The sequence below is a fragment of the Catharus ustulatus genome, chromosome 9, assembly GCF_009819885.2.
Source record: "Catharus ustulatus isolate bCatUst1 chromosome 9, bCatUst1.pri.v2, whole genome shotgun sequence".
Taxonomy (NCBI): Eukaryota; Metazoa; Chordata; class Aves; order Passeriformes; family Turdidae; genus Catharus; species Catharus ustulatus.
In genome coordinates, this window is record NC_046229.1 from 1335781 (window position 1) to 1351316 (window position 15536).

At 47.3% G+C, this 15536-nt stretch overlaps 1 protein-coding gene across 4 annotated transcripts in view; it reads right to left on the minus strand.

Moving 5' to 3' along the window:
* Positions 1 to 15493, minus strand: part of MIER1 (MIER1 transcriptional regulator) — a 35874-nt gene extending 20381 nt beyond the window's left edge. The window contains exons 1-4 of one of the 4 annotated variants that reach the window (XM_033067422.1): positions 15399 to 15493; positions 15182 to 15295; positions 3501 to 3525; positions 2406 to 2548 (exon numbers count right to left, since the gene is read on the minus strand). In XM_033067422.1, the coding sequence (XP_032923313.1) occupies positions 2406 to 2504 (99 nt within the window). In that variant the 5' untranslated portion in view covers positions 2505 to 2548; positions 3501 to 3525; positions 15182 to 15295; positions 15399 to 15493. Of the gene's footprint in view, positions 1 to 2405; positions 2549 to 3500; positions 3526 to 14348; positions 14459 to 15181; positions 15360 to 15398 lie in introns of those variants that run through there. The other 3 variants (XM_033067425.1, XM_033067424.2, XM_033067421.1) reach the window with 3 other exon arrangements.
* Between the last annotated feature and the right edge of the window lie 43 nt (positions 15494 to 15536).

Genomic DNA, 15536 nt, shown 5'->3' on the forward strand with positions numbered 1-15536 from the left:
CAATCGCGGATCGCCGCGCCTTACTGCAGGTGCCGACCTCGGAAACATTATTTCCAAATGAAAAAAGACACAGAGCATAGCTGGGGCAGCGTTCCCTGCAAGTTTTATTTACAAGCCGAAAAAGACACGAACAATAGCGTGGGCATTTTGCGAGCATTCCCAACGGATCCGCGTTGCCTTTAAACGGCAGCTCAGCCGCGCGGGTGAGCAGCCGATCTCCGAGCAGAGCCGCTCCTCCGCGCTGGCACGGTCACCCCACTCCTCCGCGTGAGCACAGTCAGCCGTGCAGCCACACAACACTGAAAACACTTTAAAAAAACCAGAGAAATATCACACACTTTTATTAAACTTTTAAACAGCTTCATTTTTCATTCATCAGCTGCTTCATCTTCCATGAAACCTTCGAACTCTTCGTCCTCCATATGGGAAATCAGCAGTTGGGCTATGGGGGCACCCAGCAAACCCGAATCAGTATCGCCCGTATCTTCACCGTCAGAGTTATCACTTTCAGTACTCTCCATGGCATTGCTGGTCAGTCCAGGAATGATGTCGGCTTTGGCAAACCCTCAGATGATAGTTGTGGCTGTTACTTTACTCCAGGCATCCAGTACCCACTGGCAGACGGTAGCGTAACTTGCTCAGCGCAGCCTCCCGGTGTTGGTGTAGGAATGCTTGCCTTCCACCAGCCAGGTTTCCCACAGAAGTCGCACTTTAGCCTTGAAGGAAGGAATAATGCCTATGTCCAGAGGCTGCACTTCTTTGGTTAAACCACCCAGTATCACAGCAAGCTCCGAGTTCATCTGTTTCACCATGGCTTTCACACCATCGGTTTTGTGCGCGCACCTGGAATCGAAGATCAGTCCCAGCAGCGGATGAAAGAATCCATCCGGTCTGCCAGCGTAAACCTCCGTTAGCCAAGTCCACATTACCTGTTCATCCATCCAGCCTTTTGGATTAACAGCAAACTTTATTCCCTTTGGAAATTCTCTTTAGGGAGTGTTTTTCTTTTAAAAATTACCATGGGGCGTAATTTCTGCCCATGTGACGAAACGCCAAGGATGGCTGTAAATGACGTCTTTTCGTTCCCCATGGTTCTTATCGGTACCGTCGCTGTTCCGGTGTGCTCCATGGTCCTCGGCAACGGCATATCGAATGTGAGGGGGACTTGGTCCATGTTGATTATACAATGTGGCTGTCTATTTTTCTCAGAGATGTTTTTGCAGTAACTCCAGAAGGTGGATAACTTTTCCTTGTAGTCCGCCGGCAACTGCTGACACACCGTGGTCCTTGTACGGACAGAGAGCTGCCGTCGCTTCATGAAACGGAAGCACCAAGACACTCCTGCTTTTAAATTCTTCTATATGCAATTGATTTGCAATTACTTTGGCTTGTGTCCGAATGGTGACAGTTGATAAGCTTCGGCCAGCTGCCCTTCGCTCAGAAATCCAGCGGTAAAGTCTGTCTTCCAGCTCTGGCCATCTTGCTTTACGGCCACAGAAACTCTTCTTTGTCTTTCTTGTCAGAGGAAGTTCTTCCTCCTGCTGTCTCCATCTGGTACCATGCATTCATTAATGCTGAATTCTCTAGCTGCAGGTCTATTCCCATGTTCTTTATCATAGTCAATTGCTTTCAATTTAACCTCAGCATCGTACGCCGCCGTCCACAGGCAGGCAAGAAGCTGTTCTCTGATTGGTTCATCATTATGGATTTCAAACCATTTTTGCTGGGGACAGGACTGGCACAGTACCAGGTAAGGGTAGATATCACATTTTTGTTAATAAATTAGCTGCCCCAGATTACCAACCACACTTCCAGGTGTCCACCAAATGGTGCGGCTTGTAATTGTGAAATTACGGTAATATTTATTTAATTAATCCTATTATTATTTATTACTAATTAATTAAATATTAAATAATTAATATTAAATAATTAATTTAACATTTTATTTTAATTTAATGTAAACAATATTTTAATCTAAATGATATTTTAATGCAATATTTTTTATTTTATTTTATTATTTATTATTAATTAATTTAATTTAATATTTCAATTTAATGTAAAGGATATTTTAATTTAAAGGATATGTGTATTTAATGTAGTATTTAACTTAAAGGATATTTTAATTTAAATTATATTTGTATTTAATGTCGTATTTATTTAATTTATTATTTAATTTATTTTAATATTTTATTTTAATGTAATGTTTTAATTTAAATATTTTAATTTAAATTCTAAAATGCAAATCCTAGAGGTGCAAAAAGCACATTATTCACATTTATGTCTCATTTATTCTCCCCAATTTTTGATGAATTTATTCAGCCTTTTCCCCCTCTCATTATTATTTATTTATGAATGGATTTAGGGTGATTTTTTTTTTAAACTCCAACTAGAAGGGACAAACCTACCCTGTTGAGATCCTCGATTTCAGATCTGAAGTTGGGTTCTCCTTCCATCATTTCCTCCTCCTCTAACGTGCGCTCGTCATCGAAGTCGTGCACCAGCATCTCAGCCGAGGGGTCAAACTCATGGTCAGAGGCAGCAGAACCCCCTGGGGACACATTCCCACAATGTTTATTGGCATTTATTGCTTCCATTCTGACCTCACAATTTGGATTTTTTTTGTTGTTTATGTAGGTGATGCTTAAAGAAGAATTGTGAGCGAAAATTCAAATTATTGTCCTTCCCTCCTTTGTTTTTGCCTTGTTATTCAGAGAAATTTCCCTTGTGGGGAGACATTCCCAACAATATTTACTGGCATTTATTTCTTCCATCATGACCTCACAATTTCAATTTTTTTTAGTTGTTTATGTAGGTGATGCTTAAAGAAGAATTGTGAGCAAAAATTCAAATTACTGTTTCTCATTCCTTTGTTTTTGCCTTGTTATTCAGGGAAATTTCCTTTGTGGGGAAGATTTCCCAATAATATTTTTATTATTATTTATTTAGTCCCATCATGACCTCACAATTTTTATTATTTTGGTTGTTTCCGTAGGTGATGCTTAGACTAGAATTGTGAGCAAAAATTCAAATTATTGTCCTTCCCTCCTTTGTTTTTGCTTTATTATTCAGAGAAATTTTCCTCAAATTTTAATCCCAACCCTGCTCGTTTTTCCCCTTTTCTCCCAATTTTTAATTCCAATTCTGTTTAAATTTCCCCTCTTTTCTCCTGATTTTTAATCCCAACCCTGCTCATATTTTCTCCCAATTTTAAATTCCAATTCTGCTCAAATTTCCCCCTTTTCCTCCCAATTTTTAATCCCAACCCTGCTCATATTTTTTCCCAATTTTTAATCCCAATCCTGCTCATATTTCCCCCTTTTCCCCTGGAAACCTGAAATTCCATTTTCCAAACCCTGCCCCCACACTCAGGGTGTGACAGGGAGGAGTGACTCCAAGCTTTAATTAGGAAGTAATTAATTATTTCTCTGAAAGAAATAAAACCAACAATCAGCTGAAGGAACTGCAAAGTTTTTCCATAGGAAATTATTAAAAATATTTACCTGGGCTTGAAGACTCAACAGAAGGCTAAAAAAATAAAAAAAGAAAAGAAAGGAAATTATTTTTGCAATGTTGAACCTGTATAAATCAAATTATTTAGCTGACACAGAACATGTATTTATAAATAATGTATAAATATTATAAATATGTATATTTATTATATATAATAGATGAAATCTATTTATAAATTATAATAAAATATATAAATGAAGCACCAAGGTAAATAATACTTTAGCAATGATGTAATTCCAGGTATAAATCCCCTTTTTTTGCTGGATATTCCAGATTAAGAGGAATTTTTCTGCCATTTGAAGCTGAGCACAAATTCCCTGTTCTCCTTCAATTCAGGGATTTTTAAAGGAATCCCAAATCATAATTAAGAATTCTTTCAAAAAAATTAATTTAATCTCCAATTCAGCTGCAAGAAAAAAAAAACCAAAAAACAAAAACCCAGTAGAAAATATTTTTGAGATAAAGAAAATGAGATTTCCTCAATAATCCATTTTTGGCCCCAAATTTGATAACCTGGTTTTTAAAAAACAAATTCTCCTGTAAAATTCTGCTTTCCCTGGGCCAACCTTCAGCCTCCTGGGGGGAATTTGCATCTCAGCCATTCAAAGTTGATTTGTTTGGATAATTCAAGCAAATGTTTCCCCTCTTTTCAGGCACCCAGCAATGTTTTTATTTCCAGGTCAGGAAAATGGAGTTTTCCCTGGGGTGCTGCTGGCACCTCCTGCAAGCTCAGATATTGATAGATTAATTAATCTATGATGCTGTCCTCAAGGAAAAACTTGGATTTTCTAAAGGATTTTCCTTCTCAACTCAGCTTAGTGATGCAGCAAAGCAAAATCTGAAATGGAAAAAATTCTGATTTGAAGTTCTTTAATATCAGCAGCTTTTTAAAGTGAGAATTATTCTTAGCGAATAATTTCATTTACATGTTTGCCTCCCTTTTGGGGGAGTCTCCAATGCAGAAATGAACCCAAAATGTGTGCAGAAAAAGGAAAATATTGAGTATAAAACTGAATTCCCTGCCAATATCCCATTCCCTGGAGCCCCTCAGGATTTCCACAGAAATTCACATTAAGTGGGTGAACACCACAAACATTTTGGCAGATGGTTGCACAACACCAGGGGGAGTTTTGCTAATCACTACACCCCAAAAAAAGTCTTTATTTGCAAAGATTATCTTAAACAAATTCCAGAGTCCAGCATTCCTGATCTGGAGCAGAATATCAGGATCAGCCAGCAAGGGCTGCTCTGGATTTGGTGTTTTGTTTGCCTGATAAAACTGCAATCATTAATACAAATTAATAAAGTTTTAATGGGTTTATTGCAGCAATCATGGGTTGGAAACCAAATAAACTCAAATCTTCCCAGGGCAGGAAAAAAACAAAGGAGAGTTTCCCTTTTCCTTCATGGAAAACGCCCAAAAGCAGGGGGAGGTGGCACTTGGGGACATGGATTAGTGGAGGTGGCACTTGGGGACATGGATTAGAGGTGATGGGATGGACTCAATGATCTTTAAAAGTCTTTTCCCACCTTAATTCCACCATGAGAAATGATTGCAGAACTGAGTCTGCCCTCCAAGGAACAGAGGGGAAAATTTATTCTGAGGGATGAAAGATTTTCCTCAATGAACAATAAATTCTGCAAACACCATCTCAGAACTCCTCTTCAATTACAATTATTAAAGCTTTAGCTCTGCTCTAACTCCAGGTATAAATTCCCTTTTCCACAAGGCAGGATATCCCACATTCCACTGCCAGTTTAAGAGAAATGATTCCCATTTGAAGCTGAGCACAAATTCCCAGTTCCTCAATTCAGGGACACTTTTTAAAGGAATCCCAAACCACAATGAGAATTCCTCAGGGAATAAAGGAAAAGCCATTAAATTGTGTTTGTTATTGGGAAAAAAATCTTTCCAAAATGTTCCTGCTTCCCTGGATAATTTCTGCTGTAACAGGGGAGTTTTGAGGAGATCTCAGTTGGAAGGAGGTTCATGGATTGATAAATCAGCAGTGATTTTGGGGTAATCCATGGGGAATTCTGGCTGCTCCATGCACCAAGGGGCTGGTTCAGCTCCAGCCTGGGAAGGGAAGTTTGGGGAAAGGTCTGAATTCTGAAGGAAAAGCAGGATACAGAGCAGGGATAACAAGCAGGATGCAGAGCAGGGATGACAGTTCAGGGACCATGACCCCAAAATGCAGCCCCAGAGCAGCCCCTGGGTCTCTGCCCCATCTGCCCTGGGCTCTCCAGGCTGCATTTCCAGTCTGCCACGAGCCATTCCCTGCTCCTGTTTCCAGCTCTGAGCAGAGTCCCAGCCCAGCTCATCTTTATTAATGCCCAGCTGGTGCCCAGAGCAGCTCCCTGACCCCTGTGCCAGCCCAGCAGCCCCATCCCCAAGAGGACTGGCACCACTTTTCCAGCCTCTCCATGAGCTCATCCCAGCTGCAAACACGGGCCAGGGGACAACAGATGGCTTTGGGGGCATTTAATGATGAAAATTCCCTGGCACTGGTGAAGGATTGCATGGCTGTGTTGGCAGATTCTCATCCCCAAGGATGGCACTGCCATGGAACAGGAATTCCTGGGAAAAGGCCACCCCTGCTCTTCAGTGCATCTTCATTTTCTGCTCAGCCATTCCCAGGGAAGCACAGAGCACTTTGTGCCTCAAGGGCACTCGTGGGAACACAGAGCTGCCACCTATCAAAGGATAATGGGATCAAGGCTGGGGAGAGAAAAGCACCGAGAAAAGGGAGAGAAAAGCACCGAGAAAAGGGAGAGAAAAGCACCAAGAAAAGGGAGAGAAAAGCAGAGAAAAAGCAGAGAAAAGCACCGAGAAAAGCACGGGACACTGACAGTGCACAGGCAGTGCACACTGCTGGGAGCTCCAAGGAATGAAAAATCACCCACAACTCCTGACTCGTGGACAATGAGGAAAATGCAGTGATCAAGGATCCCTGCTCGCTGAGGAGCAGAGTTGTTCGTGCTCCAGAGCAGCCTGAAGGGGAAGGGAACAAACCTCATGAAAAGGGAAAAAGGAGACACTGAGCCCCAAGCCATCAGCACTGCAGGAATGCCACTGCTTTATTCCAGGGGAGTTTCCAGCAATCTCAGGAAAGACAGGAGTTCCCAAGGTTAGGGACACTTGCAGCAACAACCAGCCAGATCACATCCTATAGATTTCCAATATGAATCCAACAGGATATGGAATAGATGGGACAGATCCCATCCCATCCATTCCCTGGATATAGAACAGGTGGGACAGATCCCATCCCATTTTTTGGACATGGGACAGGACAGAAGCTGCCCACAGACCCTGTGAGTGCCACAGGTGATGCAGCACAGATGGGTCAGACATGCAAACACCCACAGCTCCCCTAAAACCTCCCCCTGGACTTTGGGATCTGCCTGATGCCATCATTTGGGATGGAAATGAAGCAATCCCACTGGGGCAGTATTTAATGAAGCAGCCTTCAGGAGGCACCAGTTTATTCCAGGCAGCTCCCAGTGCTGCAGGCTGGCAGGGGATGGCCAGGTGTCACTCCAGCCCTTGGGATGCACTGGGTGTCATTCCAGCCCTTGGGATGCCCTGGGTGTCACTCCAGCCCTTGGGATGCCCTGGGTGTCACTCCAGCCCTAGGAATGCACTGGGACATTCACTCAGTTCCTCTCTTTCCTTTTTCAGCAAAAGCACCTGAACAGAAGGGACAGGGCACTGCACAGTTTCACTTCCACACACAACACTGTTGTCTTTGCTGACACCTTTCACACTGTTTCACAGAACTGATGAATAATGAAACATCTTCAAATTTGCAGAATAATCTGCAGTGTCTACAAGACAAACACACATCCTGTCCAAATTGACTCAGTTATCTTTAATAGTTCTGAAGTGTTACATAAAACAGTTAAAAACTAGAATTAAATTCTATTTATATTGATAGCAATACACCTGACAAGCCCATCAGATTGTTCAGGTCTTCAACTCTGCCACAAGAAAATATCCCAAAGTGAATAAACTCTCCTGTGAGTTGGGCCTGGAGAGAAGATCTGGGTAAAATAGAGAATAACATTTTTTATTCCAGAGGGAATGTGTCTCTTTCCATAAGAGGAAGGCTACAGTCCCAGCCCACCCCTCCCCGTGTGCTGTGTTACAAATTAACTTGTGTCAAAATATAAAATACTGCCACATTTTTAACTTGGGAAGAAAATAGCAACATACTGAAACAAGGAAAAAAAGAAAAAACCACTCCTGGTCCTTTTCCCCAGTTGTACACATGAACTCTTGCCCAGCCCAAAGTGCAGTGACATCCCCACATGGAACCTCCACATCCATGGATTTCACTTTTTTACTTTGCTGGCCACATGAGACAGCTCCTGACCTTCCAAAGACAAGGAGCAGTGTGAGCACTCACAGATCCCAAATGTGAACATCAGAGCCTTGAAGCTTCTCCCTCACCAAAGCTGCCCTGGCTTGGCCATTCCCTTCTGAGCCTTGATCCCTGTACCAAGAGGACTTTTCCCAATGTTTTTCCTTGGAAGATTTCAAGCCTGGAGATGTCAGAGCAGAGAAGGTCAGAGCAGAGCTCACCTTCCCCATTTCCTCTTTATTTTCACTCCAGCATCTTCCTCAACTTCTTGTAATAATCTAAATTATCCTGCTAAGAAAACTGGGATTTTATGGAGTGCCTGGATGCAGCTCCAGAATTCCAGAAGCAAGCAGCCACAGTTGGATGGCAGGCAGCAAAAGGACATGATGATCCTGAAATGTCACCAGGAGAATTTCCCATTCCAAGAAAATTCTGGAGCACAACTCCACCAGCTCCCTGAAGCACACAATTCCACACTTTCCTATTTATATGAACTCCAACATCTTCCTTAACTTCTTGTAATAATCTAAAATTATAATCTAAAATAATCCTGCTAAGAAAACTGGGATTCTGTGGAGTGCTTGGATACAGCTATTCCAGAATTCCAGAAGCAAGCAGCCACACTGGATGGCAGGCAGCACAAGGAAACATTCCTATGGACAATTTGTGACGTGAATGGATTAGGAGGGAAATATTAATGCAGCCTGGGGCTCCTGGCCAGGAAAAGGCTCAAAAAGAAACAACTTTACAACAATTCCAGCCTGCCTAAATCCCTCTGCTGCCTCAGGAAGGACTTGAAGTCCTGACTGGAAGCCCACAAACATCAGTGTTTTATCACATGTGGAAAATGGCCTCAAAACCCTTCTACTGTGACAAAATAACTCAAGGATCACCCTTTTTTTTTAGATTTGAAAAGCAGAGTGTCACTGTATTCCCTGCATTCCCTTGAGGGATTTTATTCCCACCCCAAGGAAGGCAAAAAGCAGAATTCCCAGCTCTCCATTAGGTTCAGTGCAGCATTCTACAAACACTGCTCAAAATGACACAAAACCCCCAATTAGTCACAGCTAAGATCAAGCCAGGAAAAAAATGATTGACTGATGTCAAGCCCTGATTTAAATTGTGATTCAGATCAGTAGGAAACTCAGATTGAATCTGTTCTGACCTTGTTCTGTATCCAGGAGCTCCTCAGGAACTCTGACTATTCAAACACCTCAATTTGCAAACACATCAGTGACTGTGTGAACTTTGCTGCTGCTTCCTACTACACCTCAGCTCAATAAAAATACTAAAAATGTGAAAAGGTTTCTAAGAACACTTATCAGATCATGAATTCCTTCAGCATTCTGTCCTGAAGCTGTTTCAAGACAGAAATCAGAAAGCATTGTCCAAAATATGAAAGCAGAATTCAGTGACATCCCCAAAGTTTAAAATCCTTCAGCTGAAAGAAGCAGAACCTTGAAGAGAAGGGAAATTTTTCCAGACAATGGAATTTATAGATGACTTCTTAAAGCACACAATGTTAATAAACTGATTTTTTTGGTTGAAAACAACTAAACTTTCAGAGACTGAAAAGCATTAAAGTGCACTCCAAGAGATTAGGTTGAGACATTTAATTGTCCCCTGACATCACACTGACAGCTCCTGCTCCTTCCCCAACACCCTGAAATGCCAGCCCAGACTTTGAACCCCTCAGAAATTCACTCTGCAGAAGCAAAACTTTGAGTTCTTATTTCAGCAGGTCAGAAAATTGAGGAAGCTCAGAGGTTCTGAAGCACAAGGAGCTGCTCAGCTGCCTGCTGGAGGTTTGGGACAGACAGGAGTTGTGTTCAGCCATGAGGAAGGGAACCATGGAATCCTTCACGTTGGAAACATCTCCAAGAACATCAAGTGCAACCATTGCCAGCACTGCCAAGGCCACCCCTGCCTGTGTCCCCAAGTGCCACATCCACAGGGATTTTAAATCCTGCCAGGGATGGGGATCCTGGGCAGCTGGGCCAGTCCTTCCCTGGAGGAATTTCCCAAATATCCAACCTGAGCCTCTCCTGAGGCCATTCCCTGTTCCCTGTCCCTGTTCTTGGAGCAGATCCCAAATCCCCCCTGGCTGTCCCCTCCTGGCAGGGAGTTGTGCAGAGCCACAAGGATCTGCTGACCCCAGAGCTGCTCCTGCCCACCCCAGAGCTGCTCCTGCTGACCCCAGAGCTGCTCCTGCCCACCCCAGAGCTGCTCCTGCCCATCCCAGGGCTGCTCCTGCCCATCCCAGAGCTGCTCCTGCCCATCCCAGGGCTGCTCCTGCCCATCCCAGAGCTGCTCCTGCCCATCCCAGAGCTGCTCCTGCCCATCCCAGAGCTGCTCCTGCCCATCCCAGAGCTGCTCCTGCTCACCCCAGAGCTGCTCCTGCCCATCCCAGGGCTGCTCCTGCCCATCCCAGAGCTGCTCCTGCTGCTCCTGCCCATCCCAGGGCTGCTCCTGCCCATCCCAGAGCTGCTCCTGCCCATCCCAGGGCTGCTCCTGCCCATCCCAGAGCTGCTCCTGCCCATCCCAGAGCTGCTCCTGCTGCTCCTGCCCATCCCAGGGCTGCTCCTGCTCACCCCAGAGCTGCTCCTGCTGCTCCTGCCCATCCCAGGGCTGCTCCTGCTGCTCCTCCTGCTCCCAGAGTTGCTCCTGCTCACCCCAGGGCTGCTCCTGCCCATCCCAGAGCTGCTCCTGCTGCTCCTGCTGACCCCAGAGCTGCTCCTGCCCACCCCAGAGCTGCTCCTGCTGCTCCTGCCCATCCCAGAGCTGCTCCTGCCCATCCCAGGGCTGCTCCTGCCCATCCCAGAGCTGCTCCTGCCCACCCCAGAGCTGCTCCTGCTGACCCCAGAGCTGCTCCTGCCCATGCCAGGGCTGCTCCTGCTGCTCCTGCCCATCCCAGGGCTGCTCCTGCTGCTCCTGCCCACCCTAGAGCTGCTCCTGCTCATCCCAGAGCTGCTCCTGCCCATCCCAGGGCTGTTCCTGCTGACCCCAGAGCTGCTCCTGCTGCTCCTGTCCACCCCAGAGCTGCTCCTACTGCCCCATTCCAGCTCCAGCTCCTGTGGGATCTTTCCCTGCTGGAACCTTTTAGGTTCTCAGGCAGAGATGGAGCAAGCCCTGGAAGTCCAGGGCCATGACACAAAAGCAGGAGCAGGATCTCCCCTTTCAGGACCTGTCAGCTCACCTCAACCCATAACTAAACCAGCCTGCAGTTAATTCCAAGCTATGCCAAGCAAAAATCAGGAATATTTAGTCCCCAACGTTCCCACCTCACCTCTGACCACACATGCCCACCCTTTCCCACACAGCAGCCCTGGTCCTCCTCCTAATTCACTGAAGAACAACAAAAAAACCCCAAACCCTCATCTTTTTCCCTTTAGTTTTGCTTGCTCAGTATCCTGACAAGTGCCTGTAGAACCTGACTGGTTCATCCCTTCAGGGAACAAGGAACAGCAGGAATTGGGCACCTCTGGAAATGACAGCAGGCACTGAGCTGCCTCTGTTCAACACAAAAGTCTGACCCCAGCTCTTGCAGGTTTGGGATCAGAAGATCTCATTCTCTCACTTACATTTCACTCCAACGTTACAAAGGCTGAATTAACAAAACCTATTCTCTTTCAGCTGCTAATCAAGCTTTTCAGCCCCAATCTTTTCTTCTCAGGAGGCATTAAAATAGGTATTTTGGAGGAAATCTGTGTGTATCAGCATTCCCTCCACCAAAACCACTCAGTAAGCAGCTTAGTGCAGGATACTGTAACAGCCACAAAGCTTCAGCTGATCTTAAGTTAGAGATATTTTCTTTCCAGTTTATGCCTGGAACAAACTCCTGACGTGTTGGAATATGAGGAATGTAAAAGTAAAAAGAACTCCAACACAGGTTTATTAATCCCAAATTTAATATATATTCAAAATCTTTTTGTTTCCCTTTGTCTGTCCTGTATTCAAATCACTTCTGCAAAAGTGAAGCAGCACTTTTGGTGAATTTAGTTTCACTTTCTGGCCTCCAGCCCTTTCTGAAGAGCCTTCCTGTGCAACTCAACAAGTTTCAGAGTCACACTGGGCTTTGAGGGTTTCTGATTCTCTGCCACACAAAGTTTTAGGATCGTTCCTGAGGGAAGGAGGAGCTCCTGTGCAGCCCTTCAGAACACTTAGCACAAGGTTTGCTGGGAGAGAAGGGTGGCAAAGAGGGCAAGAACCACCATTCTGACACCTTCTCATCCACATTTTCATCACCTGCAGCTCCTCCAGGCAGGCACTGACACCAGAGCTGTCAGGAAATGCCATGCTAAGGAGAATTCCAACTCTGTTCCCTAAATTCCTAAAATCCTGGGATGGTTTGGGCTGGAAGGAGCCCTAGAGATGAGCCAGTTCAGCTCTCTGCCATGAGCTGGGAACACAAACTGAGCTGGGAGCTGTATCCAGGGTGTTAAATCACCCCAGGATTAATTTGTTGAGATTATTACTGTTCCTCCTCACAGATACAACAGTTAACTCCGGGTGCTGCTGCTCCTGAACTCACCCAGGGAGGGATCAAACCCTCTCCCTGCCCCCTCACCTCAAACACAGGGAATTCACCCCAAAAAAGCAAAGAAAAGCCCTGCTCCTGTCTGAGACTGTCACACAGAAAAAGGCCTGGCCCACAGAACAACATCCACAAAGAAAAGCTCCACATCCTGCTGGGATTTCCCATCCTCACTGGGATTTCCCATCCTCACTGGGATTTCCCATCCCAAATTGGGATTTCCCATCCCAAATTGGGATTTCCCATCCCAAATTGGGATTTCCCATCCCAAACTGGGATTTCCTGGTGGGATTTCCCATCCCCAATGGGATTTCCCATCCCAAATTGTGATTTCCCGGTGGGATTTCCCATCCCAAATTGGGATTTCCCATCCCAAGTTGGGATTTCCCATCCCAAGTTGGGATTTCCTGGTGGGATTTCCCATCCCCAATGGGATTTCCCATTCCTGATGGGATTTCCCATCCCCAGTTTGATTTCCCATCCCCAATGGGATTTCCTGGTGGGATTTCCCATCCCAGCAGGATTTCCCATCCCCAGCAGGATTTCTCATCCTCACTGGGATTTCCCATTCCCAATTGGGATTTCCTGGTGGGATTTCCCATCCCCAGTAGGATTTCCCATCCCCAGAGAGATGTCCCATCCCAATGGAATTTCCCATCCCCAGTGGGATTTCCCATGCCAAATTGGGATTTCCTGGTGGGATTTCCCATCCCCTATGGGATTTCCCATTCCCAGTGGAATTTCCCATCCCACTGGGATTTCCTGGTGGGATTTCCCATCCCCAGCAGGATTTCCCTGCCCTGGGCAGCACAAACCCCAGCCCTGGGGTTTTGCTGCCCTGCAGTGACGTGGATGTGAGGATGTGACACTGAGCAGGAAGTGATCCCAGCTCAGCCCCACAGCACACACAGCCTGTGGAATACCGGGATTATCACAGGATATTTGGGTTAATTAACAAAAAATGCACAAAAACTCCAGCCAAACATCCCAAACACCCTGATGCTCCCAGCAGAGGCCCCACTTCTCTCCAGCTCTGTACAAGGCAGGAGTTTAACCCCCACATTTTTTGGGATCAGGTCTGTGATTCCCTCTCAAGATACAAAACCACCCAGGCAGGTTCTTACAATTTCTAAGATCAGCTCAGGACGTGCTGTCCCAACAACAGGAAGACTGCTCCATTAAAGTTTTGGTTTGGGAGGAAAAAAAAGAAAATGATTTAAGGAAAAATCCCCATATATTCAGGAATTTCAAGGGGAAAAGCTTCATCTGTAAAATCTAATTTTGACACTTCCAGCTTGCCCTGGAAGCAACACCTGTCCCACAAACTCTACTTTTCCTAATTTTCATTTCTAACACATTTTTCAACACTGTTGGAGCAGCAAACAGACTCGAGATGGGATCTAGGGATCATTAGAAGAAAACTTAATGGAATATCCATTCACCAGCCCTAAAAGAGAAAGATTTGATCCTATTGGGATGGGCAAATCCAACCCCCACCAACCCCACACTACCATAAAGAGGCTTTTTTTTTTCCATTTCCCCATTATTTCCCTATCATTACCATATCACATCCCCGCTCTATCCCACAACACAACTCCCATTATCCCCAGATAACCCCCCCACTCCCCGCCCATCCTGGGAATTCCACCAGCAAGCTCTCCCTGCCAGGAGAGCTTTTAGGCAATTCCCCTTTGTTTTAACGACTATTAAAAAGATATTTAAAGGAAATAAAGCGATGTTTTAGCAGACGCGCTGCTATAAAAACCGGGAGGCGTCGCGCTGGTCCCGCCCGCTCCCCTCAGGGGCCCGTTCGGGTCGGTACCGACCCGAACGGGCCCCTGAGGGGAGCGGGCGGGACCGCCGGTACCCGCGGGCCTCCGGTCCCCACAACAAACTTGCAACCCCGCGCAACAAGTTCCCGGGCAGGCCTCCGCCGCTCTCACCTCAGCCATGATCGCTGGTATTCCCGGGAGAGGGTCACATCGCCGGGAAGCGCCGCCGGGTCCCGCTGGGAGCGGCGGGAGCGGCGGGGACGGGACCGGGAGCGGCGGCGGCGGGGCGGGAGGGGCGTGGCCACGTTACGCACGACGTCACCGCGCACCGCGGGAAGCGGGCAGGGTGCGTGCGGCGGTTGTCAGTCAGGGGGAGGCCACGCCCACATCGCCTGTCAGTCATTACGAAGCCACGCCCTCCGCATGTAATATAGTGCTGGTTCAACCTGTCAGTCAGCGTTAAGGCCACGCCTCCTTCCTGTCACTTGGAGGATTAGCCACGCCCATACCTGTCACTCAATGCATAAGCAAGGCCCCTTGTGTCACTCGAATCTAAGGCCACCTCCTTACGTGTCAATCAAAGCGCACATCGCTCCCCGCCGCCTGCCACTCAGCGCACAGGCCACGCCCCCACGTCTGTCACGGAGCCCACAGGCCCCGCCTGTCACTCAAAACGCAAAGCCACGCCCCCATCGCGCCGAGGCGCGGCCGCCGCGGCCCCTCATGCCCATATATGTCACTGAGCACAAGCCCCGCCCCCTCACGTGTCACTCAAGGAGCAGGTCCCGCCCCCTCACATGGCAATCACGCGCAGGCCGCGCCCCTCTGCGCTCATTCGTGCCCAGGCCACGCCCCGGCCGGTGCTGGGGCTCCCGCTCGCCGCGGCCCCTCACGGTGCCCGAGTCCCGCCGGCCCCGCCCGCCGCCGGCTCCGCAGCATCGCCCGTTCCGCGGTGCCGCTGCCGCTCCCCCCACCCTCCGGCCCGGCCCGGCCGCCGTACTCACGCGGGGAGCCGCAGAGGCGCGGGGGGTGTCTCATCGGCCGTGAGGCGAACGGGGGTTCCTCGGGGAACGGGGCTCTTGCAGGGCGTGAGGCTCTTGGGTGACACAATACCAGCTCTAGGTTAAACATAAAGCCGGCAAAACCACGTGAAATAAAGAGAAAAAAGATCCAGAAGCAGCGGTCATTCAGGGTGCCCTCCGTGCAGCCGCGGTGCCTCACCTGCCCGGCTCAGCGCTGTCCCCGGGCCGGCGCGGGGCAGCGCCCGGCGCGCACGTCGGGCATCGCGGCTGTGTCACGGCGAGGACACCGCGGCCGCGGCTCGTGTGGAAACGCCTGCGCCGTGCCCCTGCAGAGCCG